General features: G+C 56.0%; 1 protein-coding gene across 1 annotated transcript in view; it reads left to right on the forward strand.

Moving 5' to 3' along the window:
• The window catches only part of LOC140394804 (cyclic nucleotide-binding domain-containing protein 2-like), a 159,051-nt gene that overhangs the window by 11,742 nt on the left and 123,053 nt on the right, over positions 1–24,256 (forward strand). Inside the window, 2 exon segments of the mRNA XM_072481993.1 lie at positions 19,313–19,348; positions 23,856–23,996. Of these exon segments, the coding sequence (XP_072338094.1) occupies positions 19,313–19,348; positions 23,856–23,996 (177 nt within the window).

Below are 24,256 nucleotides of genomic sequence, written 5' to 3' on the forward strand. Positions count from 1 at the left end.
CCTGCCGCACTCCATGTCTCACTCCCTGTCTCACTCCATGTCGCACTCCCTGTCGCACTCCATGTCACACTCCCGCCGCACTCCATGTCGCACTCCCTGTCGCGCTACACGTCGCACTCCATGTCGCACTCCCTGTCGCATTCCATGTCTCTCTCCCTGTCGCACTCCATGTCGCACTCCCTGTCGCACTCCACGTCGCACTCCCTGTCGCATTCCACGTCGCACTCCCTGTCGCATTCCATGTCTCTCTCCCTGTCGCACTCCATGTCGCATTCCCTGTCACACTGCCTGTCGCATCCTGTCACACTCCCTGTCGCACTCCATGTCGCACTCCCTGTCGCACACACTGTTGCACTCCCTGCCGCACTCCATGTCTCACTCGCTGTCTCACTCCATGTCACACTCCCTGTCGCACTCCCTGTCGCACTCCCTGTCGCACTCCATGTCTCACTCCCTGTCGCACTCCCTGTCGCACTCCATGTCTCACTCCATGTCGCACTCATGTCGCACGCCATGTCGCACTCTCGTCACACTCCATGTCACACTCCATGTCGCACTCCATGTCGCACTCCATGTCTCACTCCCTGTCTCACTCCATGTCGCGCTGCATGTCTCACTCCATGTCTCACTCCATGTCGCACTCCATGTCACACGCCATGTCGCACTCTCGTCACATTCCCTGTCGCACTCCATGTCTCACTCCATGTCGCACTCCATGTCTCACTCCCTGTCGCACTCCCTGTCGCACGCCATGTCGCACTCCATGTCGCATTACCTGTCGCACTCCCTGCCGCCCTCCATGTCGCACTCCCTGTCTCATTCCATGTCACACTCCCTGTCGCACTCCATGTCGCACTCCATGTCGCACTCCATGTCGCACTCCCTGTCGCACTCCATGTCTCACTCCCTGTCGCACTCCACGTCGCACTCCCTGTCGCACTCCCTGTCGCATTCCATGTCACACTCCCTGTCGGACTCCCTGCCTCACTCCATGTCGCACTCCCTGTGCATTCCATGTCTCTCTCCCTGTCGCACTCCAAGTCGCACTCCCTGCCACACTCCATGTCGCACTCCATGTCGCACTCCCTATCTCACTCCATGTCTCACTCTATGTCGCACTCCATGTCGCACTCCACGCCGCACTCCATGTCGCACTCCATGTCACACTCCATGCCGCACTCCATGTCTCACTCGCTGTCTCACTCCCTGTCGCATCCTGTCACACTCCCTGTCTCACTCCATGTCACACTCCCTGTCGCATTCCCTGCCGCACTCCATGTCTCACTCCCTGTCTCACTCCATGTCACACTCCCTGCCGCACTCCATGTCTCACTCCCTGTCTCACTCCATGTCGCACTCCCTGTCGCACTCCATGTCACACTCCCGCCGCACTCCATGTCGCACTCCATGTCGCACTCATGTCGCACGCCATGTCGCACTCTCGTCACACTCCATGTCACACTCCATGTCGCACTCCATGTCGCACTCCATGTCGCACTCCATGTCTCACTCCCTGTCTCACTCCATGTCGCGCTGCATGTCTCACTCCATGTCTCACTCCATGTCGCACTCCATGTCGCACGCCATGTCGCACTCTCGTCACATTCCCTGTCGCACTCCATGTCGCACTCCATGTCGCACTCCATGTCTCACTCCCTGTCGCACTCCCTGTCGCACGCCATGTCGCACTCCATGTCGCATTACCTGTCGCACTCCCTGCCGCACTCCATGTCGCACTCCCTGTCTCATTCCATGTCACACTCCCTGTCGCACTCCATGTCTCACTCCATGTCACACTCCCTGTCGCACTCCCTGTCTCACTCCATGTCGCACTCCATGTCGCACTCCATGTCGCACTCCATGTCGCACTCCATGTCTCACTCCCTGTCGCACTCCATGTCGCACTCCATGTCGCACTCCCTGTCGCACTCCCTGTCGCATTCCATGTCACACTCCCTGTCGGACTCCCTGCCTCACTCCATGTCGCACTCCATGTCGCACTCCCTGTGCATTCCATGTCTCTCTCCCTGTCGCACTCCATGTCGCACTCCATGTCGCACTCCATGTCGCACTCCATGTCGCACTCCACGTCGCACTCCACGCCGCACTCCACGTCGCACTCCCTGTCGCACTCCATGTCGCACTCCCTGTCGCATTCCCTGTCACACACCCTGTCGCATCCTGTCACACTCCCTGTCGCACTCCATGTCGCACTCCATGTCGCACTCCCTGTCACGCACACCCTGTCGCACTCCCTGCCGCACTCCATGTCACACTCCCTGTCACACTCTCTGTCGCACTCCCTGTCGCACTCCATGTCACACTCCCGCCGCACTCCCTGTCACACTGCCTGTCGCACTCCATGTCACAGTCCATGTCTCACTCCATGTCGCACTCCCTGTCGCACACACTGTCACACTCCCTGTCGCATCCTGTCACACTCCCTGTCGCACTCCATGACTCACTCGCTGTCTCACTCCATGTCACACTCCCTGTCGCACTCCATGCCGCACTCCATGTCTCACTCCAAGTCGCACTCCATGTCACACTCCATGCCGCACTCCATGTCTCACTCGCTGTCTCACTCCCTGTCGCATCCTGTCACACTCCCTGTCTCACTCCATGTCACACTCCCTGTCGCATTCCCTGCCGCACTCCATGTCTCACTCCCTGTCTCACTCCATGTCACACTCCCTGCCGCACTCCATGTCTCACTCCCTGTCTCACTCCATGTCGCACTCCCTGTCGCACTCCATGTCACACTCCCGCCGCACTCCATGTCGCACTCCCTGTCGCGCTACACGTCGCACTCCATGTCGCACTCCCTGTCGCATTCCATGTCTCTCTCCCTGTCGCACTCCATGTCGCACTCCCTGTCGCACTCCACGTCGCACTCCCTGTCGCATTCCACGTCGCACTCCCTGTCGCATTCCATGTCTCTCTCCCTGTCGCACTCCATGTCGCATTCCCTGTCACACTGCCTGTCGCATCCTGTCACACTCCCTGTCGCACTCCATGTCGCACTCCCTGTCGCACACACTGTTGCACTCCCTGCCGCACTCCATGTCTCACTCGCTGTCTCACTCCATGTCACACTCCCTGTCGCACTCCCTGTCGCACTCCCTGTCGCACTCCATGTCTCACTCCCTGTCGCACTCCCTGTCGCACTCCATGTCTCACTCCATGTCGCACTCATGTCGCACGCCATGTCGCACTCTCGTCACACTCCATGTCACACTCCATGTCGCACTCCATGTCGCACTCCCTGTCTCACTCCCTGTCTCACTCCATGTCGCGCTGCATGTCTCACTCCATGTCTCACTCCATGTCTCACTCCATGTCGCACTCCATGTCACACGCCATGTCGCACTCTCGTCACATTCCCTGTCGCACTCCATGTCTCACTCCATGTCGCACTCCATGTCTCACTCCCTGTCGCACTCCCTGTCGCACGCCATGTCGCACTCCATGTCGCATTACCTGTCGCACTCCCTGCCGCCCTCCATGTCGCACTCCCTGTCTCATTCCATGTCACACTCCCTGTCGCACTCCATGTCGCACTCCATGTCTCACTCCATGTCGCACTCCATGTCGCACTCCATGTCGCACTCCCTGTCGCACTCCATGTCTCACTCCCTGTCGCACTCCACGTCGCACTCCCTGTCGCACTCCCTGTCGCATTCCATGTCACACTCCCTGTCGGACTCCCTAACTCACTCCATGTCGCATTCCATGTCGCACTCCCTGTGCATTCCATGTCTCACATCCCTGCCGCATTCCCAGCTGCACCCCCTGTCGCACTCCCTGCCGCACTCCCTGTCACACGCCCTGTCGCACCTCCTGACACACTCCCTGTCGCACTCCCTGTCGCAATCCATGCTGCACTCCCTGTCGCACGCCATGTCGCACTCTCGTCACACTCCCTGTCGCACTCCCTGTCGCATTCCCTGTCGCATTCCCTGTCGCACTCCCTGTCGCATTCCCTGTCGCACACACTGTCGCACACCCTGTCGCACTCCCTGCCGCACTCCATGTCTCACTCCCTGTCTCACTCCATGTCACACTCCATGTCACACTCCCGCCGCACTCCCTGTCGCACTCCATGCCGCACTCCATGTCACACTCCACGTCGCACACCCTGTCGCACTCCCTGCCGCACTCCATGTCTCACTCCCTGTCTCACTCCCTGTCTCACTCCATGCCGCACTCCATGTCGCACTCCATGTCGCACTCCATGTCGCACTCCATGTCGCACTCCACGCCGCACTCCACGTCGCACTCCACGCCGCACTCCACGTCGCACTCCCTGTCGCACTCCATGTCGCACTCCCTGTCGCATTCCCTGTCACACACCCTGTCGCATCCTGTCACACTCCCTGTCGCACTCCATGTCGCACTCCATGTCGCACTCCCTGTCACGCACACCCTGTCGCACTCCCTGCCGCACTCCATGTCACACTCCCTGTCACACTCTCTGTCGCACTCCCTGTCGCACTCCATGTCACACTCCCGCCGCACTCCCTGTCACACTCCCTGTCGCACTCCATGTCACAGTCCATGTCTCACTCCATGTCGCACTCCCTGTCGCACACACTGTCACACTCCCTGTCGCATCCTGTCACACTCCCTGTCGCACTCCATGACTCACTCGCTGTCTCACTCCATGTCACACTCCCTGTCGCACTCCATGCCGCACTCCATGTCTCACTCCAAGTCGCACTCCATGTCACACTCCATGCCGCACTCCATGTCTCACTCGCTGTCTCACTCCCTGTCGCATCCTGTCACACTCCCTGTCTCACTCCATGTCACACTCCCTGTCGCATTCCCTGCCGCACTCCATGTCTCACTCCCTGTCTCACTCCATGTCACACTCCCTGCCGCACTCCATGTCTCACTCCCTGTCTCACTCCATGTCGCACTCCCTGTCGCACTCCATGTCACACTCCCGCCGCACTCCATGTCGCACTCCCTGTCGCGCTACACGTCGCACTCCATGTCGCACTCCCTGTCGCATTCCATGTCTCTCTCCCTGTCGCACTCCATGTCGCACTCCCTGTCGCACTCCACGTCGCACTCCCTGTCGCATTCCACGTCGCACTCCCTGTCGCATTCCATGTCTCTCTCCCTGTCGCACTCCATGTCGCATTCCCTGTCACACTGCCTGTCGCATCCTGTCACACTCCCTGTCGCACTCCATGTCGCACTCCCTGTCGCACACACTGTTGCACTCCCTGCCGCACTCCATGTCTCACTCGCTGTCTCACTCCATGTCACACTCCCTGTCGCACTCCCTGTCGCACTCCCTGTCGCACTCCATGTCTCACTCCCTGTCGCACTCCCTGTCGCACTCCATGTCTCACTCCATGTCGCACTCATGTCGCACGCCATGTCGCACTCTCGTCACACTCCATGTCACACTCCATGTCGCACTCCATGTCGCACTCCATGTCTCACTCCCTGTCTCACTCCATGTCGCGCTGCATGTCTCACTCCATGTCTCACTCCATGTCGCACTCCATGTCACACGCCATGTCGCACTCTCGTCACATTCCCTGTCGCACTCCATGTCTCACTCCATGTCGCACTCCATGTCTCACTCCCTGTCGCACTCCCTGTCGCACGCCATGTCGCACTCCATGTCGCATTACCTGTCGCACTCCCTGCCGCCCTCCATGTCGCACTCCCTGTCTCATTCCATGTCGCACTCCCTGTCGCACTCCATGTCGCACTCCATGTCGCACTCCATGTCGCACTCCCTGTCGCACTCCATGTCTCACTCCCTGTCGCACTCCACGTCGCACTCCCTGTCGCACTCCCTGTCGCATTCCATGTCACACTCCCTGTCGGACTCCCTGCCTCACTCCATGTCGCACTCCCTGTGCATTCCATGTCTCTCTCCCTGTCGCACTCCAAGTCGCACTCCCTGCCACACTCCATGTCGCACTCCATGTCGCACTCCCTATCTCACTCCATGTCTCACTCTATGTCGCACTCCATGTCGCACTCCACGCCGCACTCCATGTCGCACTCCATGTCACACTCCATGCCGCACTCCATGTCTCACTCGCTGTCTCACTCCCTGTCGCATCCTGTCACACTCCCTGTCTCACTCCATGTCACACTCCCTGTCGCATTCCCTGCCGCACTCCATGTCTCACTCCCTGTCTCACTCCATGTCACACTCCCTGCCGCACTCCATGTCTCACTCCCTGTCTCACTCCATGTCGCACTCCCTGTCGCACTCCATGTCACACTCCCGCCGCACTCCATGTCGCACTCCATGTCGCACTCATGTCGCACGCCATGTCGCACTCTCGTCACACTCCATGTCACACTCCATGTCGCACTCCATGTCGCACTCCATGTCGCACTCCATGTCTCACTCCCTGTCTCACTCCATGTCGCGCTGCATGTCTCACTCCATGTCTCACTCCATGTCGCACTCCATGTCGCACGCCATGTCGCACTCTCGTCACATTCCCTGTCGCACTCCATGTCGCACTCCATGTCGCACTCCATGTCTCACTCCCTGTCGCACTCCCTGTCGCACGCCATGTCGCACTCCATGTCGCATTACCTGTCGCACTCCCTGCCGCACTCCATGTCGCACTCCCTGTCTCATTCCATGTCACACTCCCTGTCGCACTCCATGTCTCACTCCATGTCACACTCCCTGTCGCACTCCCTGTCTCACTCCATGTCGCACTCCATGTCGCACTCCATGTCGCACTCCATGTCGCACTCCATGTCTCACTCCCTGTCGCACTCCATGTCGCACTCCATGTCGCACTCCCTGTCGCACTCCCTGTCGCATTCCATGTCACACTCCCTGTCGGACTCCCTGCCTCACTCCATGTCGCACTCCATGTCGCACTCCCTGTGCATTCCATGTCTCTCTCCCTGTCGCACTCCATGTCGCACTCCATGTCGCACTCCATGTCGCACTCCATGTCGCACTCCACGTCGCACTCCACGCCGCACTCCACGTCGCACTCCCTGTCGCACTCCATGTCGCACTCCCTGTCGCATTCCCTGTCACACACCCTGTCGCATCCTGTCACACTCCCTGTCGCACTCCATGTCGCACTCCATGTCGCACTCCCTGTCACGCACACCCTGTCGCACTCCCTGCCGCACTCCATGTCACACTCCCTGTCACACTCTCTGTCGCACTCCCTGTCGCACTCCATGTCACACTCCCGCCGCACTCCCTGTCACACTGCCTGTCGCACTCCATGTCACAGTCCATGTCTCACTCCATGTCGCACTCCCTGTCGCACACACTGTCACACTCCCTGTCGCATCCTGTCACACTCCCTGTCGCACTCCATGACTCACTCGCTGTCTCACTCCATGTCACACTCCCTGTCGCACTCCATGCCGCACTCCATGTCTCACTCCAAGTCGCACTCCATGTCACACTCCATGCCGCACTCCATGTCTCACTCGCTGTCTCACTCCCTGTCGCATCCTGTCACACTCCCTGTCTCACTCCATGTCACACTCCCTGTCGCATTCCCTGCCGCACTCCATGTCTCACTCCCTGTCTCACTCCATGTCACACTCCCTGCCGCACTCCATGTCTCACTCCCTGTCTCACTCCATGTCGCACTCCCTGTCGCACTCCATGTCACACTCCCGCCGCACTCCATGTCGCACTCCCTGTCGCGCTACACGTCGCACTCCATGTCGCACTCCCTGTCGCATTCCATGTCTCTCTCCCTGTCGCACTCCATGTCGCACTCCCTGTCGCACTCCACGTCGCACTCCCTGTCGCATTCCACGTCGCACTCCCTGTCGCATTCCATGTCTCTCTCCCTGTCGCACTCCATGTCGCATTCCCTGTCACACTGCCTGTCGCATCCTGTCACACTCCCTGTCGCACTCCATGTCGCACTCCCTGTCGCACACACTGTTGCACTCCCTGCCGCACTCCATGTCTCACTCGCTGTCTCACTCCATGTCACACTCCCTGTCGCACTCCCTGTCGCACTCCCTGTCGCACTCCATGTCTCACTCCCTGTCGCACTCCCTGTCGCACTCCATGTCTCACTCCATGTCGCACTCATGTCGCACGCCATGTCGCACTCTCGTCACACTCCATGTCACACTCCATGTCGCACTCCATGTCGCACTCCCTGTCTCACTCCCTGTCTCACTCCATGTCGCGCTGCATGTCTCACTCCATGTCTCACTCCATGTCTCACTCCATGTCGCACTCCATGTCACACGCCATGTCGCACTCTCGTCACATTCCCTGTCGCACTCCATGTCTCACTCCATGTCGCACTCCATGTCTCACTCCCTGTCGCACTCCCTGTCGCACGCCATGTCGCACTCCATGTCGCATTACCTGTCGCACTCCCTGCCGCCCTCCATGTCGCACTCCCTGTCTCATTCCATGTCACACTCCCTGTCGCACTCCATGTCGCACTCCATGTCTCACTCCATGTCGCACTCCATGTCGCACTCCATGTCGCACTCCCTGTCGCACTCCATGTCTCACTCCCTGTCGCACTCCACGTCGCACTCCCTGTCGCATTCCATGTCACACTCCCTGTCGGACTCCCTGCCTCACTCCATGTCGCACTCCATGTCGCACTCCCTGTGCATTCCATGTCTCTCTCCCTGTCGCACTCCAAGTCGCACTCCCTGCCACACTCCATGTCGCACTCCATGTCGCACTCCCTATCTCACTCCATGTCTCACTCTATGTCGCACTCCATGTCGCACTCCACGCCGCACTCCATGTCGCACTCCATGTCACACTCCATGCCGCACTCCATGTCTCACTCGCTGTCTCACTCCCTGTCGCATCCTGTCACACTCCCTGTCTCACTCCATGTCACACTCCCTGTCGCATTCCCTGCCGCACTCCATGTCTCACTCCCTGTCTCACTCCATGTCACACTCCCTGCCGCACTCCATGTCTCACTCCCTGTCTCACTCCATGTCGCACTCCCTGTCGCACTCCATGTCACACTCCCGCCGCACTCCATGTCGCACTCCATGTCGCACTCCATGTCGCACTCATGTCGCACGCCATGTCGCACTCTCGTCACACTCCATGTCACACTCCATGTCGCACTCCATGTCGCACTCCATGTCGCACTCCATGTCTCACTCCCTGTCTCACTCCCTGTCTCACTCCATGTCGCGCTGCATGTCTCACTCCATGTCTCACTCCATGTCGCACTCCATGTCGCACGCCATGTCGCACTCTCGTCACATTCCCTGTCGCACTCCATGTCGCACTCCATGTCTCACTCCCTGTCGCACTCCCTGTCGCACTCCCTGTCGCACGCCATGTCGCACTCCATGTCGCATTACCTGTCGCACTCCCTGCCGCACTCCATGTCGCACTCCCTGTCTCATTCCATGTCACACTCCCTGTCGCACTCCATGTCTCACTCCATGTCACACTCCCTGTCGCACTCCCTGTCTCACTCCATGTCGCACTCCATGTCGCACTCCATGTCGCACTCCATGTCGCACTCCATGTCGCACTCCATGTCGCACTCCACGTCGCACTCCCTGTCGCACTCCCTGTCGCATTCCATGTCACACTCCCTGTCGGACTCCCTGCCTCACTCCATGTCGCACTCCATGTCGCACTCCCTGTGCATTCCATGTCTCTCTCCCTGTCGCACTCCAAGTCGCACTCCAAGTCGCACTCCCTGCCACACTCCATGTCGCACTCCCTGTCGCACTCCATGTCGCACTCCCTATCTCACTCCATGTCTCACTCTATGTCGCACTCCATGTCGCACTCGCTGTCACACTCCCTGTCTCACTCCCTGTCGCCCTTTCTGTTGCACTCCCTGTCGCACTTTCTATCGCACTCCCCGTTGCACTTTCTGTCGCACTCTCTGTCGCACTCCCTGTCGCACACCCTGTCGCACTTTCTGTCGCACTCTCTGACGCACTCCCTGTCGCACTTCCTGTCGCACTCCCCGCCGCACTTCCTGTCGCACTTCCTGTTGCACTTTCTGTCGCACTTTCTGTCGCACTCCTTGTCACACTCCCCGTCGCACACCCTGTCACACTCTCTGTTGCACTCCACGTTGCACTTTCTGTCGCACTCCCCGTCGCACTCTTTGTCGCACTCACTGTCGCACTTTCTATCGCACTCCCCGTTGCACTTTCTGTCGCACTCTCTGTCGCACCCCCTGTCGCACACCCCGTCGCACTCTCTGTCGCACCCCCTGTCGCACTTCCTGTCGCACTCCCTGCCACACTCCCCATCACACTCCCTGTCGCATTCCCCGCCGCACTCCCTGCCGCACTCCCTGTCGCACTTCCTGTTGCACTTTCTGTCGCACTCCCTGTCACACTCTCCGCCGCACACCCTGTCGCACTTTCTGTCGCACTCTCTGTTGCACTCCACGTCGCACTCCCCGTCGCACTTTCTGTCACACTCTTTGTCGCACTCCCTGTCGCACTTTCTGTCTCACTCCCTGACGCATTCCTCGTCACACTCCCCGCCGCACTCCCCCTCGCACTTTCTGTCGCACTCCCCGCCGCACACCCTGTCGCACTTTCTGTCACACACCCTGTCGCACTCCCTGTCGCATTTTCTGTCGCACTTACTGTCACACTGCCTGTCACACTCCCTGCCGCACTCCCTGCCGCACTCCCCGTCACACTCCCCGTCGCACTCCCCGCCGCACTCCCTGCCGCACACCTTGTCGCATCTTCTGTCACACTCCCTGTCGCACTCCCTGTTGCACTTTCTGTCGTACTCCCCACCGCACTCCCTATCGCACTCTCTGTTGCACTCCACGTCGCACTTTCTGTCGCACTCCCCGTCGCACTTTCTGTCGCACTCTTTGTCGCACTTTCTGTCTCACTCCCTGACGCACTCCTCGTCACACTCCCCGCCGCACTCCCAGTCGCATTTTCTGTCGCACTTTCTGTCACACTGCCTGTCACGCTCCCTGCCGCACTCCCCGTCACACTCCCCGTTTCACTCCCCGCCGCACTCCCTGCCTCACCTTCTGTCTCACTCCCCGCCGCACTCCCTGTCGCAACTTTCTGTTGCACTTTCTGTCACACTCCCTGTCACACTCCCTGCCGCACACCTCGTCACACTCCCCGTCTCACTCCCCGCCGCACTCCCTTTTGCACTTTCTGTCACACTCCCTGTCGTACTCCCTGTCGCACTTTCTGTCACACTCCCTGTCGCACTCCCCGCCGCACTCCCTGTCGCACTTTCTGTCGCACTTTCTGTCACACTCCCTGTCGCACTCCCCGCCGCACTCCCCGTCGCACTTTCTGTCGCACTCCCCGTCGCACTTTCCGTCGCACTCTTTGTCGCACTCCCTGTCGCACTTTCTGTCTCACTCCCTGATGCACTCCTCGTCACACTCCCCGCCGCACTCCCTGTCGCACTCCCTGTCTCACTCCATGTCGCACTCCCTGTCGCATTCCATGTCTCACTCCCTGTCGCACTCCACGTCGCACTCCCTGTCACACTCCCTGTCGCACTCCCTGTCGCATTCCATGTCACACTCCCTGTCGGACTCCCTGCCTCACTCCATGTCGCACTCCATGTCGCACTCCCTGTGCATTCCATGTCTCTCTCCCTGTCGCACTCCCTGCCGCACTCCATGTCGCACTCCCTGTCGCACTCCATGTCGCACTCCCTATCTCACTCCATGTCTCACTCTATGTCGCACTCCATGTCGCACTCGCTGTCACACTCCCTGTCTCACTCCCTGTCGCCCTTTCTGTCGCACTCCCCGTCGCACTCTTTGTCGCACTCCCTGTCGCACTTTCTGTCTCACTCCCTGATGCACTCCTCGTCACACTCCCCGCCGCACTCCCTGTCACACTTCCTGTCGCACTCCCTGTCGCATTCCATGTCACACTCCCTGTCAGACTCCCTGCCTCACTCCATGTCGCACTCCCTGTGCATTCCATGTCTCTCTCCCTGTCGCACTCCCTGCCGCACTCCATGTCGCACTCCCTGTCGCACTCCCTATCTCACTCCATGTCTCACTCTATGTCGCACTCCATGTCGCACTCACTGTCACACTCCCTGTCTCACTCCCTGTCGCCCTTTCTGTTGCACTCCCTGTCGCACTCACTGTCGCACTTTCTATCGCACTCCCCGTTGCACTCTCTGTCGCACTCTCTGTCGCACTCCCTGTCGCACACCCTGTCGCACTTTCTGTCGCACTTTCTGTCGCACTTTCTGTCGCACTCTCTGTCGCACTCTCTGTCGCACTCCCTGTTGCACTTCCTGTCGCACTCCCTGCCACACTCCCTGTCGTACTCCCCGCCGCACTTCCTGTCGCACTCTCTGTCGCACTCCCCGCCGCACTTCCTGTCGCACTTCCTGTTGCACTCTCTGTTGCACTCCACGTTGCATTTTCTGTCGCACTCCCCGTCGCACTCTTTGTCGCACTCACTGTCGCACTTTCTATCGCACTCCTCGTTGCACTTTCTGTCGCACTCTCTGTCGCACCCCCTGTCGCACCCCCTGTCGCACACCCCGTCGCACCTTCTGTCGCACTCTCTGTCGCACCCCCTGTCGCACCCCCTGTCGCACTTCCTGTCGCACTCTCTGTCGCACCCCCTGTCGTACCCCCTGTCGCACTTCCTGTCGCACTCCCTGCCACACTCCCCATCACACTCCCTGTCGCATTCCCCGCCGCACTCCCTGTCGCACTTCCTGTTGCACTTTTTGTCGCACTTTCTGTCGCACTCCCTGTCACACTCTCCGCCGCACACCCTGTCGCACTTTCTGTCGCACTCTGTTGCACTCCACGTCGCACTTTCTGTCGCACTCCCCGTCGCACTTTCTGTCGCACTCTTTGTCGCACTCCCTGTCGCACTTTCTGTCTCACTCCCTGACGCACTCCTCGTCACACTCCCCGCCGCACTCCCTGTTGCACTCCCTGTTGCACTCCCTGTCGCACTCCCCGTCTACACTCCCCGTCGCACTCCCCCTCGCACTTTCTGTCGCACTCCCCGCCGCACACCCTGTCGCACTTTCTGTCACACTCCCTGTCGCACTCCCTGTCGCACTCCCTGTCGCACTTTCTGTCGCACTCCCCGTTGCACTCCCTGTCGCACTTTCTGTCAACAAAGTGATCTCTGGCTTTGGGCGGGCAATCTGATACAAAGCACGTTATCATGGAGTCTGTTATCTACTCCTCTGGAACCCGCACCTCGCACTCACCATTCACATGTACATCTTATTACCCTCTCAATCTTCTTCACGAGGTGGCCGGATGTATCTCCCCTTATCTCCGAGTCACAGGTCACATGACCTTGGTCTAGAGACTGCATGGTGGGTCTGCACCGCCACCTGCTGGGTGGAGGTCGCACGCCATCCACCTATGATGTAGCCAATGGGCATATCACCACACTTGTCACACTACCTGTCACACTCCTTGCTACATTCTCTGTCACATTCCCTGTCACATTCTCTGTCATACTCTGTCATTCCCTGACATGACTGCCCCTACCCTGTCACCCCGTCATGCTCCCCACTGTGTCCTTCCTTTCTTTCTCACATGGGGCACACTCATCACCACTGATCCCCCCCCCCCTTCCAACGACCTCTCACATTAGCTTTCTTGTCCTCACTATTTTCCAGTGGCTGACAGGTGCTTTGAGTTCAAAATCTTTGTCCCCATTTACAAAATCCTCTGTGCCTTTGACCCGATCATAGCAATTGCCTGAAGGGTCGGAGCATGAACTCCTCCCGCACCCCACCTCCCCATTCGCTTGCCAAGACCATAGGTACTGCTTCCACCCACCTAAAACGTACTCACTTCTAACAGCAAATAACATAATAATAATAATTATAATAACCTTTATTGTCACAAGTAGGCTTCCATTAACACTGCAATGAAATTACTGTAAAATCCCCTTGTCGCCACATTCCGGCGCCTGTTCAGGAACACGGAGGGAGAATTCTGAATGTCCAATTCACCTTTCAGCAAATGGCAGGAATATTAGCTCCTGGATTATTGTTACCCCCTACCCCCCACCACTCCCTCTACCCCCACCACTACCAATAACCCCCACCACTCCCCCTATCCCCCACCACTCCCCCTACCCGCCCACTCCCCCTACCCCCCACCACGCCCCCTACCCCTCCTACCACTCCCCCACAAACTATCACCCCCTGACCCCCCATTCCCCCTGCCAACCCACTACTCCCCCTATCCTCCACCAGCCCTCCTGATCCCCACCATTCCTTGAGCCCCCCTCCACCTACACCCGCCACCACTCCCCTTGCCCTCCCACCACTCCCTGTACCCCATTTCTTCATCTTCCACTGACAATGTCTACCAGAGTCCGCTGAGTGGAGACAGGGAACTTGGGGGCCCCGGGGTTGGGAGGGTTTCAGAGTTAAAGTTATGCTAAATTGTTGCATTCTAAATATTTTTGAGTGTTGATCATTCAAAGTTGTTGTTTCTCCACTTGCCCTTCCCTGTATTCCCCCCACCCGGCACAGTTAGCTTGAGATCAAAGAGAAGAAGAGGCTGCTGGAAATTACATTTTGGATTGTCTCTTTCACTCGTCTCAGGCACACGGGCCGGGGACAGACTTCAGTCCACGATCGGGTCAGCAGCAACTTGGAGACATCCTTTCCGAGTGGGTGGAGCTGTGGGGCTGGCTCTGTAATCCCATATCGAGCAAAGCCTGTTCCCGCCAGGGTGCTTTTGGGGAATGGAAGCACAGTGATTGTACAAAAATCATATCCTAGAACATTTTTTTTTTAGAAAATATTTTATTGTAGCATTTTGAATTTTCACAGTTTTGACACTTGCACACGCAAAAAAACATAAAAATAGTATCCCCTACTACTCCGCCCTATTTCCTAATAACCCGTACACAAAGTTCCCTGTTCGTGTCTTACACTACTGTAGCGCACAAAGACTCCCGAGAGACGAATAGAGGTGAAGTCGATGAGGCTTTATTAAGCGTGACTCGTTCCCCGCAGTTCAGCAACAGACTGGAGCTGCGGGGAGAATTCCTGGTTCTTAGGCGGAGCTAGAGATCAACAGCCAACCAGGACCCGGGATCTGTCAGCCAATGACATCACGGCTTCACAGTCCCACATGACCCCTAATGCATACTACCACATTCACCCCTTGTTAAAAATGAACCCGGCGGGGTGGTGCTTCGCATGGTGGTAGGGATTTACAAGGCTGGTCCTAGGAGGAAAAAAACTTTTGCATGTCATTACAGTGCCCTACACTGGGCTATGTACAGGGTTTTTTTGTTTTGAACTATTTACAGTATTCGTAAGAGGGAAAAGGAAAAAAAAACATTCTCGTTAAAGTCCACAACATTCTAGTGTTACACCGATGCCACGAGTCGGGCGGGCGGTCTGGTCGTCCTTGTCGATCGCCTCAGTCCCGGTGGTGGTGGTGCTTGTTCCAGTGTTGTCGCCTCCGGGAGCTTTACGGTTTCTGCTTCAGCTTCACTTCTGGTCGGACCTGGGAGGAGGACCGATCCTCCCGGGAAGGGGGCTGTCGCGGGGTGCGCCGGTGGCAGGGAGGGGGTGATTGGTGTCGAAGGGGTGTGTGTGTTGCCGGTGGGCGCCAGATCTCGCAGGGAGACCGTGTCCTGTCGGCCGTCGGGGTACTCCACGTAGGCGTACTGCGGGTTCGCGTGGAGGAGGTGAACCTTCTCGACCAACGGGTCCGACTTGTGCGCCCGCACATGTTTCCGGAGCAAGATGGGTCCTGGGGCCACCAGCCAGGTCGGCAGCGACGTTCCAGAGGAGGACTTCCTGGGGAAGACAAGGAGGCGCTCATGAGGCGTTTGGTTAGTGGTGGTACACAGTAGCGACCGGATGGAGTGGAGGGCGTCCGGGAGGACCTCCTGCCACCGTGAAACTGGGAGATCCCTGGACTGTAGGGCCAGTAGGACGGTCTTCCAGACCGTGCCGTTCTCCCTCTCTACTTGCCCGTTCCCCCGGGGGTTGGAGCTGGTCGTCCTGCTCGAGGCTATACCCTTGCTGAGCAGGAACTGACGCAGCTCGTCACTCATGAAGGAGGACCCCCTGTCGCTATGGACGTATGCGGGGCAACCGAACAGTGTAAAGATGGTGCCAAGGGCTTTAATGACTGTGGCCGCTGTCATGTCAGGGCAGGGGATGGCGAAGGGGATACGGGAGTACTCGTCCACCACGTTCAGGAAGTATGTGTTGCGGTCGGTGGAGGGGAGGGGTCCTTTGAAATCCAGACTGAGGCGTTCGAAGGGACGGGAAGCCTTGATCAGGTGCGCACTATCCGGCCTGAAAAATGCGGTTTGCACTCTGCGCAGATGTGGCAGTTCCTTGTGACTGTACGGACCTCCTCCACAGAGTAGGGGAGGTTGCGGGACTTTATAAAATGGTAGAACCGAGTGACCCCCGGGTGGCAGAGGTCCTCGTGGAGGGTTTGGCGACGGTTAATTTGTGCGTTGGCACATGTGCCGCGGGGTAGGGCATCGGACGGCTCGTTCAGCTTTCCGGGACGGTACAAGATCTCATAGTTGAAGGTGGAGAGCTCGATCCTCCACCTTAAGATCTTGTCATTTTTGATTTTGCCCCGCTGTGCATTATCGAACATGAAAGCTACCGACCATTGGTCAGTGAGGAGAGTGAATCTCCTGCCGGCCAGGTAATGCCTCCAATGTCGCACAGCTTCCACTATGGCTTGGGCTTCCTTTTCCACTGAGGAGTGGCGGATTTCTGAGGCATGGAGGGTTCGGGAGAAAAAGGCCACGGGTCTGCCCGCTTGGTTAAGGGTGGCCGCTAGAGCTACATCGGAGGCGTCGCTCTCGACCTGGAAGGGGAGGGACTCGTCGATGGCGCGCATCGTGGCCTTTGCGATATCCGCTTTGATGCGGCTGAAGGCCTGGCAAGCCTCTATCGACAGAGGGAAGGTCGTGGTCTGTCTTTGGGGGCGGGCCTTGTCTGCGTACTGGGGGACCCACTGGTCGTAATATGAAAACAACCCCAGGCAGCGTTTTAGGGCTTTTGAGCAGTGAGGGAGGGGAAATTCCATGAGGGGGCGCATACGTTCGGGGTCGGGGCCTATTATCCCATTGCGCACTACATATCCCAAGATGGTTAGCCGGTTTGTGCTAAAAACGCACTTGTCCTCGTTGTATGTGAGGTTCAAGGCTTTAGCGGTCTGGAGGAATTTTTGGAGATTGGCGTCGTGGTCCTGCTGATCGTGGCCGCAGATGGTTACGTTGTCGAGATACGGGAACGTGGCCTGCAACCCGTGTTGATCAACCATTCGGTCCATCTCCCGTTGGAAGACTGAGACCCCGTTTGTGACGCCAAATGGGACCCTTAGGAAGTGGTATAATCGCCCGTCTGCCTCGAAGGCTGTGTACTTGCGGTCACTTGGGCGGATGGGGAGCTGATGGTAGGCGGACTTGAGGTCCACGGTGGAGAAGACCTTATATTGGGCAATCCGATTGACCATGTCGGATATGCGGGGGAGAGGGTACGCATCTAGCTGTGTGTACCTGTTGCTGAACTGCGGGGAACGAGTCACGCTTAATAAATTGTAACGCACAAAGACTCCCGAGAGACGAATAGAGGTGAAGTCGATGAGGCTTTATTAAGCGTGACTCGTTCCCCGCAGTTCAGCAACAGACTGGAGCTGCGGGGAGAATTCCTGGTTCTTATACTCCGCCTTCAGGGCGGAGCTAGAGATCAACAGCCAACCAGGACCCGGGATCTGTCAGCCAATGACATCATAGCTTCACAGTCCCACATGACCCCTAATGCATACTACCACAACTACCATCCCTCCCATTTTCCACCCCTCTTTTTCCCCTCCCCCACCTTGTTGCTGACGTTCAATTTTCCTTGAAGAAGTCGATGAACAGCTGCCACCTCCAGGCGAACCCCTGAATTGAACCTCTTAAGGCGAACTTAATCTTTTCCAGCCTGAGAAACCCCACCATGTCGCTGGCCCACACTCCTGACTTTGGAGGCTCCGAGTCCCTCCATCCCAGCAAAATCCATCTCCGGGCCACCAGGGAGAGAAGGCCAGAACATCAGCCTCCCTCCCCCCTGGGCCCCCGGAATATCCTAGAACATTTACACTGCCATTCAGCCCATCAAATCGGCAGATTGAAGTATTTGCATATTTGTGGATGACAATATGGGGAGATGGTGATGTAGCAGTAATATCATTGGTCCAGTAATGCAGAGGCCCAGGCTAATGAACTGGAGACACAGGTTCAAATCCCACCACGGCAGTTTGTGGAATTTAAATTCAATTAATAAAATCTGGAATATAAAGCTAGTCTCAGTAATGTGACCGAGAAATCATCATTGGTTTCCAATGCCCATGACATTGCTACCATCTTTCCCATGAAGTAAAAATCTATGAAATAAAAACAGATAATATCGGTCAGTGGGTCTTGGGTCAGAAGCAGTTATATATTCAGAGCTATTTGGAGTTAGAACTATACGAACTGTTAAACATGGATCCTAGCAGACTCCCTCTGCTGGTACATGTATGTATGGCAGCCTCCTGCACAATGCAATTTACAATGCATTATAGCTAGAAATACCCAAAGGGTCTGGCAGCATCTGTGCAGAGAGGAACTGAATAGCATTGCAGGTCTGTGACCCTTCATCAGAACTCAGGAAAGTTAGAATTTTAATTGGTTTTGAGCAAGTTAAATGTCCTATTGAGAGGATGGGATAAGGGTGTTATCCTGACTCCTGATAGCCAATTTGTGAAGGAAGAAACCAGACCCAGTTTTTTACTTGGAATAGATTTATTCACAGAGTGCAACATTACAGGTATGTATCTCCTGACTCAACTCCTGTGTCTGTTAGTATTTTACACCATTTTGAGCAAAATAAACTAATTAGCTAAAGAGCCACTCCTTAAAGGGGCACAAAGTGTATCTTATATTCCTTTGAGTATACCAATAAAACTAAATTCATTAACAATTTTTGTTTTTGAAAATCTTTTGATTGGCTTTTCTCATATTTATAAACAATTGTTGTGTATATACATTACATTTTTCTTGCCTGTGCTATTTTACTTTATTTTACAGAGAGATTTATTTTGTCCTTCATTTAACTAACTCTATGTACATTTTGTTGCCCTCTGGATCGGTATATGATTTCCCCCCTCCCCCTCCCCCTCCTCCCCCTCCCCCCTCCCCCTCCTCCCCCCTCCTCCCCCTCCCCCCCCCCCCCCCGCTCCCCCTCCCCCCCTATTCCCCCCACCCTCCCCCTCTCCTCATGGAGTACAAGTAAATTGCATTTCTGACTTGAATAAGATTTTTATTGAGCTTTGACTTGTTTTGTCTTCCACAGGATTTTGCGTTTGATGCTGCAGAGGCAAAGGATGAAGTCAGTGATTTTGCTCATTTGATCGTACATCTAGTTAAGACTGTATTGCGGGTTGAGTCATGGAGGCCCCGAGCCCTCAGTTTTTCACTCCGTCATTTGGTGGGGGAGGGGAAAGGGGTGCTGTATGGTGAAATCTGAATGTGTAAATTGAAAATTCAACACTTTATTTAAAAAAAAAAAATTTTTTATTAAGATTTTCATAAAATATCAATAACAAAATGAAAAAAAGAACCCAACAGGGTTAAGTACAAAACACAATCTAGAAAAGCAACCCTCCATACCCCCCTCCCCCCGTACGTAAATAATAAATTAACATTAACACCCCGACTTGACACAACAGGTATATACACCCCCTCAGACCCTTCAGTATAAATAACAATAACAAAAATAATTAGAAAGTAACCCCCCCCCCCCCGAGTTGCTGCTGCTGACCAATGTCTACCGATCTGCCAGAAAGTCTAAGAACGGTTGCCACCGCCTAAAGAACCCTTGTATCGACCCTCTCAAGGCGATTTTCACCCTCTCCAATTTAATGAACCCCGCCATATCGCTGATCCAGGATTCCACGCTTGGGGGCCTCGCATCCTTCCACTGAAGAAGAATCCTGCGCCGGGCTACCAGGGGCGCAAAGGCCAGAATACCGGCCTCTTTCGCCTCCTGCAGTCCCGGCTCCCCTGCAACCCCAAATATTGCGAGCCCCCAGCCCGGTTTGACCCTGAATCCTACCACCCTCGACACCGTCCTCGCTACGCCCTTCCAAAATTCCTCCAGCGCTGGGCATTCCCAGAACATATGGGTGTGATTTGCTGGGCTCCCTGAGCACCTAACACAACTGTCCTCACCCCCAAAAAAACGGCTCATCCTTGTCCCGGTCATGTATGCTCTGTGCAGCACCTTAAACTGTATGAGGCTGAGCCTCGCACACGATGAGGAAGAGTTCACCCTCCCTCGGGCATCTGCCCACATCCCTTCCTCAGTCTCCTCTCCCAACTCTCCTCCCACTTACCTTTCACCTCCACCATCGAGGCCTCCTCCTCCTCCTGCATCACCTGGTAAGTTTCCGAGATCTTCCCCACTCCCACCCACCCCCCCGAGAGCACCCTGTCCTGTACTGCTGCCTGGCAAACGGCCTTACCTGTAAGGACCTGAAGGTGTTCCCCGGGGGGAGCCCGTACCTCTCCTCCAGCTCACCCAGGCTCGCGAACTTCCCGTCCACAAACAGGTCTCCCAACTTTCGTATCCCTGCCCTGTGCCACCCTGAAAACCCTCCACCTGTTCTCCCTGGGGCGAACCGGTGGTTCCCCCGTATTGGGGTCCACGGCGAGGCCCCAACATCCCCCGTATGCCACCTCCACTGCCCCCAAATTTTGAGGGCAGCCGCCATCACCGGGCTCGTGGTATACCTCCTTGGAGGGAGCGACAGCGGCGCCGTTGCCAGCGCCCCCAGACTCGTACCCACACAAGACGTCATGCAGCCCCCTCCCCCTCCATCACCCATTTGCGCACCATCATCGCATTGGCGGCCCAGTAGTACCCACAGAGGTTGGGCAGTGCCAGTCCCCCCCATCTCTACTCCGCTCCAGGAACACCCTTCTCACCCTCGGAGTCCCTCGCGCCCACACAAACCCCATTATACTCCTGTTAACCCGCCTAAAAAAAGCCTTCGGGATAAACACGGGAAGGCACTGGAACAGGAACAAAAACCTTGGGAGCACCGTCATTTTGATTGACTGCCCCCTACCCGCCAAGGACAGCGGCAACGCGTCCCACCTCTTGAACTCCTCCTCCATTTGCTCCACCAGCCTTGTAAAATTAAGCCTATGCAGGGCCCCCCAGCTCCTGGCCACCTGGACCCCCAAATACCTGAAGCTCCTCTCCGCCCTTTTTAGTGGGTGCTCACCAAACCCCTCTCCTGGTCCCCTGGGTGAACCACGAACAGCTCGCTCTTCCTCATGTTGAGCATGTATCCGAAAAGTCCCCGAATTCCCTAAGAATCCTCATTACCTCCGGCATTCCCCCCACCGGGTCCGCCACATACAGCAGCAGGTCGTCCGCATAGAGCGACACCCTATGCTCCTCCCCACCCCGCACCAACCCCCTCCAGTTCCTTGACTCCCTCAGTGCCATAGCCAGGGATTCAATCGCCAGTGCGAATAGCAGGGGGGACAGGGGACACCCCTGCCTCGTCCCTCGGTGCAACCGAAAGTATTCGGACCTCCTCCTGTTTGTGGCCACACTCGCCATCGGGACCTCATACAACAGCCTAACCCACCTGACAAACCCCTCCCCAAACCCGAACCTCTTCAGCACCTCCCACAGGTACCCCCACTCTACCCTATCGAAGGCTTTCTCAGCGACCATCACCACCACTACCTCCGCCTCCCCCTCCCTCGCCGGCATCATGATAACGTTCAAAAGCCTCCGCACATTCGCGTTCAACTGTCTTCCCTTCACAAACCCCGTCTGGTCTTCATGGATGATCTGCGGCACACAATCCTCAATCCTTGTGGCTAAGACCTTCGCCAGCACCTTGGCATCTACATTTAGCAAGGAAATCGGTCTGTAAGACCCACACTGCAGGGGATCCTTGTCCCGCTTCAGGATCAAGGAGATCAGTGCCCGGGACATCGTCGGGGGCAAAGCCCCCCCTCCCTTGCCTCATTGAAGGTCCTAACTAGCAACGGGCCCAACAGGTCCACATATTTTTTATAAAATACGACCGGGAAACCGTCTGGCCCCGGTGCCTTCCCCGCCTGCATGCTTCCTATCCCATTGGTCAGCTCCTCCAGCCCAATCGGGGCCCCCAATCCCGCCACCAGTCCCTCTTCCACCTTTGGAAACCTCAATTGGTCCAGGAAACGGCCCATCTCTCCCGCCTCCCGTGGGGGCTCGGATCGGTACAATTCCTCGTAAAAGTCCCTGAAGACCCCATTGATGCCAACCCCACTCCGCACCACACTCCCTCCCCTGTCCTTAACTCCCCCGATCTCCCTAGCTGCGTCACGCTTCCGAAGCTGATGCGCCAGCATCCGGCTTGCCTTTTCCCATACTCGTAAATCGGCCACACTTAATTTTTTAAAATGTTTTTGTGGGATTGAGCATCGCTGGGTACATCATCATTTATTGCCCACCCCTATTTACCCTTGCGAAGGTGGTGGTGAGCTGCTTTCTTGAACCACTGCAGTCCATGTGGTGTTGGTACACCCACAGTACTGTTAGGAAGGGAGTTCCAGGATTTTGACCCAGTGACAGTGAAGGAATGACCGACATATTCCCTAGTCAGGATGGTGTGTGACTTGTCCAGGTCTGAATAATGGGAGTTTTGGTGAAGCCCCACTTACAGTTCGGCTCATTTCGGAGCCCCAGATTTCGCCTGCTGAGCATGACCCTTAAAGGAAGTGATAGGTTTTTTTAGATGCAGGTCTGCTGCAGATATCTCTTCAGGTACATCAGTGCCAGTCATTCCCACATGTGGTCCCATAATGTCTGATGTTCAGGGTGCACCCAAGCAAGCCAATATCTTACTATAGCATAACCCAAAGGCCAAACGATATGATGAGAACTGTACACCCTTTTTGCATCTAGCCCCACACTCAGCTCTGCCCTTCAAATAGGTGGGCTGAGAAATACTGGTGAGATGAGACAGGTAAATATTATTCAGTTTATATATTTCACATATGATATATGAATGTGCAGAGTGGCAGTCAATGCAAATCCCACTTCCTGTCATTCGAGTGTTTAGTAACTTGAGGAAGCCAGCGGTAAGAGGGAAGAGGTTTATTTAATTGTTTACAATATTATACTCAATGCAGCAACTTTCTCCCAGTACAGTCCTTGCTGGGAGAACTAACCACACCAGGCCCGGCTTTGGGCCGGTTTTTATGTTAGTTTGTAATGGGCTAGAGCTGGGTGGCCTTTGCTCCCTATCTGGGAAGCTCGTACTCCACGGGTCCTATGGGGAGATCAACAGTGATTTTCCTGCGGTCCTCGTGGGGGTCATAACAGAGAGGTGGTGCTGTCTCCTCTGAGTCTGGGTACTGAGGAAGTGCTGTACTGTTGAAGGTGATGTCTGTCAGATGAGACATTCAAATGAGACCCATCTTCGCTTTCAAGTAAGAGGGCACCACTTAGGTGAAAACCGGTGAAGGTGTCCCTCGCTCAACATCCCCAAAACAGATTTATCTGCTCGCTATATCTGTACTGTTTGTGGGAGTTTCCTGCGCACAAGTTGGCTGCTGCTTTTCTGCCATTACAGCAGAGACCACATGTGAGAATTACTTCATTGGCCGGAAGGTTCTTGGGGATGTCCTGATGAAGGGTGCTATATGAGTACAATTTCTTTCTATCCTTTGTGTAATCAGTGTGTAACTTGTGGGTGGTCCTGCACGATTACTGTTCACTGGGCCCAGCCAGGGTCAAGGTTCATTCCTGCTCTGCGTTCTGTAGTCCCAGCACAGCAGATGCACTTATTTGTTTGTCTTTTAAGTTCCTATCCTCCTCTGTGCAGAAACATCCTTCGTTCTGGCGATTGACGAAAAAAGTGGTTTTGATGTGTCGGGTCTGCATACGTTTCCGCGAAGGGTCAAAAACCTTCATGCAGGTCTGGGCAACTCTGACAAAGTATGCCATCAAGCAACAGACTGATGAGGTGAGGCCATTAGCCCAAAGAACCAAAAGAGTAGTTACTGCACAAGACGAGGTGTCCATGCTAGCTCCCTGCAATTGTAACTCACCTAGTCCCACTCACCCAACTTCCTCAGAGCTCAACTATTTTTTCTTCTTTGATAATGATCCAATTCTCTTTTTAATCTGTCTCCACCACATTCTTGGGCAACACCCCAACCATTTGTCGCATAAAAAAAGCTTTTCCTCCTGTCACCGTAGCTACTTTTGCCACTTACCTTAAAT

Source organism: Scyliorhinus torazame, chromosome 2, assembly GCF_047496885.1.
Source record: "Scyliorhinus torazame isolate Kashiwa2021f chromosome 2, sScyTor2.1, whole genome shotgun sequence".
Taxonomy (NCBI): Eukaryota; Metazoa; Chordata; class Chondrichthyes; order Carcharhiniformes; family Scyliorhinidae; genus Scyliorhinus; species Scyliorhinus torazame.